We start from the raw sequence: 4,218 nt of genomic DNA, 5'->3' as shown, positions 1-4,218 counted from the left end.
TCCGCGTCAAAGTCTCAAATATATTTGGTAAAAGAGAATTACAGTAATCCATTCTTGCGAAAACACAAGCGCACACAATTTGGTGTCATCAGCATACAGATTGTGGAGGATATCCTACGAAAAATAATTCCATACAGGCAACTCAACAGATGTTTGAAATGTGTTGTGAGACTGATAAAGACAGAGGGAAAAAAAGAAAAGAAAAAGAGAAACAGGTGTGCAACTGACGATAATTATGTATCATATATAAGCGTTAGCTATGATTTTTCAGATATGTGAGTGTCCGTGAGGAAGACGGCACATCTGGTGATATGAGTGGGTATTCATTACATTGGCTACATACCGTGCTGTTTTTTGAAAATTCAGCATCATTCCACGCAATGTGTCCTGGGGAGAAAGGGAACACTTCTTCTTCTTCTACGCCGCTGTTTTTGAAAATTCAGCATCATTCCACACAATGTACCCTCGGGGGGAAAGGGAACACTTCTTCTACGCCGCTGTCTGTTGAAAATTCAGCATCATTCCACACAATGTACCCTGGGGAGGGGGGAGGGGGAAGAGAACTTCTTCTTATTCTTCTTCTTCGCCGCTGTTTTTGAAATTTCAGCATCATTCCACGCAATGTGTCCTGGGGGGAAAGGGAACACTTCTTCTGCTACGCCGCTGTTTTTGAAATTTCGGCATCATTCCACACAACGCACCATGGGGGGAAAGGGAACACTTCTTCTTCTACGCGGCTGTTTTTGAAAATTCAGCATCATTCCACACAATGTGTCCTGGGGGGAAAGGGAACACTTCTTCTTCTTCTTCTACGCCGCTGTTTGTTGAAATTTCAGCATCATTCCACACAACGCACCATGGGGGGAAAGGGAACACTTCTTCTTCTTCTTCTACGCCGCTGTTTGTTGAAATTTCAGCCTCATTCCACACAATGTACCCTCGGGGGGAAAGGGAACACTTCTTCTTCTTCGTTCGTTCGTGAAGTGGACTGCAATTCCCACGTTCACTCGTATGTACACGAGTGGGCATTTACGTCTATGACCGTTTTTACCCGGCCATGTAGGCAACCATACTCCATTTTCGGGGGTGTGCATGCTGGTTATGTTCTTGTTTCCATAACCCACCGAACGCTGACATGGATTACAGGATCTTTCAACGTGCGTATTTGACCTTCTGCTTACGTATACACACGGAAGGGGTTCCAGGCACTAGCAAGTCTGTACATATGTTGAACTGGGAGATCGGAAAAAAACAACAACTCCACCCTTTACCCACCAGGCGCCGTTACCGAGATTCAAACCAGGGACCCTCAGATTGAAAGTGGAACAGTTCAAATTCCCAGGTGGTCCTCACGTTTGTGTTAACCACATAGTCATAATAATTCTGACAACAACAACAACAACAAAAAGTAGACAGACAAAATAGGTCCACTCACTGAAGTGTTGCTGCAAGGACTCCTGAAGACACAGGGCCCACAGCACCGTGATCCAAGCCAGAGACCTGGCCATCATCCTCACAGGCCGTCTTCACAATGAAAGTTCCAAAGTGACAGTGTCCGCTTGAACGCACCGATGATAATAATGATAATAATAATAATAATAATAATACTTGCGCATCGTTTATCTATGTATAGTCTGTTCGTCAAAGATGATGATGGTGATATAAATGGACATGATTCTCCGCAGGCACTGACACAATCTAAGAAAAGAGCAGGAAAAAAACCCCGGCTTCGTTAGTCAACTGTATGTGGTGGATACTATACTATTCAAGTATCGTGAGGAAATCAACTTCCATCACATTCCTCGAACAGACAGGGGAACAAGGAAGCGGTGTGACGCACAGATAGAAGTCAGCATCTCTCTCTCTCTCTCTCTCTCTCACACACACACACACACACACACACACACACACACACACACACACACACACACACACACACACATACACAACACCACACACACACACACACACCACACACACACCAAACCCCCCCCCCACACACACACACACACAACACACCACACACACACACACACACACACACACGCAACAACCGCCCGACTCCCACCCCCACCACCCCCACTCACACACACAACACAACACACACACACACACACACACACACACACACACACACACACACACAACCACAACAACAATCACCCCTCCACGCCCCTTTCCCCCCCCCCTCCCCCCACACAACACAAAACATACACCACACACCACACACACACACACACACCACAACTCCCCCCCCCCCTCCACACACACACACATTCCTCCGTCCACAACCCCCCAAAACCTCTTGCCATACTATTGTCCAAGGCGGATGTCCCGTCTTTTCTTCAGAAATAATACGACTGACCGAACCAAACCGAAGGTGAGTCACAACCAGTTGCATGGTGAAGTCAGCAAATAAACCCAGCCGGCAGTCTGACACTGCGTGCTAAATGATTATGTGGTCTATAAGAACACAAGTACCATTATTTTTTCTCATCAAACGTGTTAGATATAATCATCCACGTGGAGTTTCACTTAAAGAATACAACAAAGTCTGGATAAAGAAATTTTGTTAATACTGTCTGGAGTGTAAGCGCCCGTGATAACGCGTCTGCCTTGGAAGCGAGAGAATGTGGAGTGATGGCCAAGAGGTAACGCGTTCGCCTAGGAAGCGAAATAATCTAAGCGCACTGGTTTGAATCTCGGCACAATCGCCAGTATTTTCTCCCCCTCCACAAAAGACCTTCAGCGGTGGTCTGGACGCTAGTCATTTGGATGAGACGATAAACCGAGGTCCCGTGTGCAGCATGCAATTAGCTCACGTAAAAGAACTCAGGCAACGAAAGGGTTGTCCTGGCAAAATTCTGTAGAAAAATTCACTTCGACAGGAAAAAAACAACAAAAACAACAACCAAAAAACTGCAGGAAGGCAGGAAAAAAAAAATATAATGGGTGGCGCTGGCAGTGTAGCAACACGCTCTCCCCGTGGAGAGCAGCCCGAATTTCACACAGAGAAATCTGTTGTGACCAAAAAGAGTAATACAATCTCAGCGCACGGGTATTGTAATTCCAAAATCGTACTGGCAAACACGAGTGTGGAGATTTTCAGGTGTGAAATACCGCTTGAAATGGGGACAATTTTCTACGGAAGAACTAAGCATGAAAACTTTACTTTTGTTTGAACTTGCCGGTTTTAATTGCTTTAGACTGATATTTCCGGTGCTTTTGTTAACGTAAAGATTCAATCATTGTCGAACCTGTTTTGTACTGTATTCATATCCACACGAACGCACACTCACACACAAATAACAACACATTCATGAGCGCGTGTTTTCCCAAACACACAGAGATATACATCACACGCCCCCCCCCCCTCCCACACACACACACACAGACACACACATACACACACACACACACACACACACACACACAGAGCAACCCAAACGTGGGTTTATTGTTTCTTCTTGTGCCGAAAATCGGTCAGTATCCAGAATTTATCAGTGCAAGAAAAAGAGGGACTTACAGCGTGTGTGTTTCAGATAACTTGGGTCATTTTGTTTTCGATAGTTTGATGATGATGATGATGATGAATGATGATGATGGTGATGACGACGAATGATGATGATAAATGATGATGAATGATGATGAGCGATGATGAATATGATGATGATTATGATGGATGATGATGGCGACGAAGGATGATGATACATGATGATAATGATGATGATGATGATGATGATGACGAATTGTTATGAATGATGATGATGGATGATGATGATGATGATGATGATGATGTGAAATATGATGATGATGATAATGAACGATGATGAATATGAATGATGTTGATGATGATGATGTATGACGATGATGATGATGTATGATGATGATGATGAATTGTCATGAATGATGATGGATGATGATGATAAATGATGATGAATGGTGATGATGATAATGTATAATGATGATGATGACGAATGGTGATGATGATGATGATGAATGATGACGGATGATGATGAATGATGATGAACGATGATGATGATGATGATGATGATGATGATGATGACCATGCTACTTTGGTGCCGGATCCGTTTAGATTTGGGACTATCTGCTATGTACTACTCGACAACATTGTACTCTAACAACAACAACAACAACAACAATAATAATAATAATAATAATAATAATAATAATAATAATAATAATAATAATAATAAT

The 4,218-nt window shown here is 43.3% G+C and overlaps 1 protein-coding gene across 1 annotated transcript in view; it reads right to left on the bottom strand.

Annotated features, from left to right (window-relative positions):
- Positions 1 to 1,592, bottom strand: part of LOC143285136 (uncharacterized) — a 35,487-nt gene extending 33,895 nt beyond the window's left edge. Inside the window, exon 1 of the mRNA XM_076592359.1 lies at positions 1,436 to 1,592. Within this exon, the coding sequence (XP_076448474.1) occupies positions 1,436 to 1,511 (76 nt within the window). The 5' untranslated portion in view covers positions 1,512 to 1,592. The remainder of the gene's footprint in view (positions 1 to 1,435) is intronic.
- Between the last annotated feature and the right edge of the window lie 2,626 nt (positions 1,593 to 4,218).

Source organism: Babylonia areolata, chromosome 8 (assembly GCF_041734735.1).
Source record: "Babylonia areolata isolate BAREFJ2019XMU chromosome 8, ASM4173473v1, whole genome shotgun sequence".
Classification (NCBI taxonomy): domain Eukaryota; kingdom Metazoa; phylum Mollusca; class Gastropoda; order Neogastropoda; family Buccinidae; genus Babylonia; species Babylonia areolata.
This window is presented reverse-complemented; position numbering and strand designations above follow the sequence as displayed.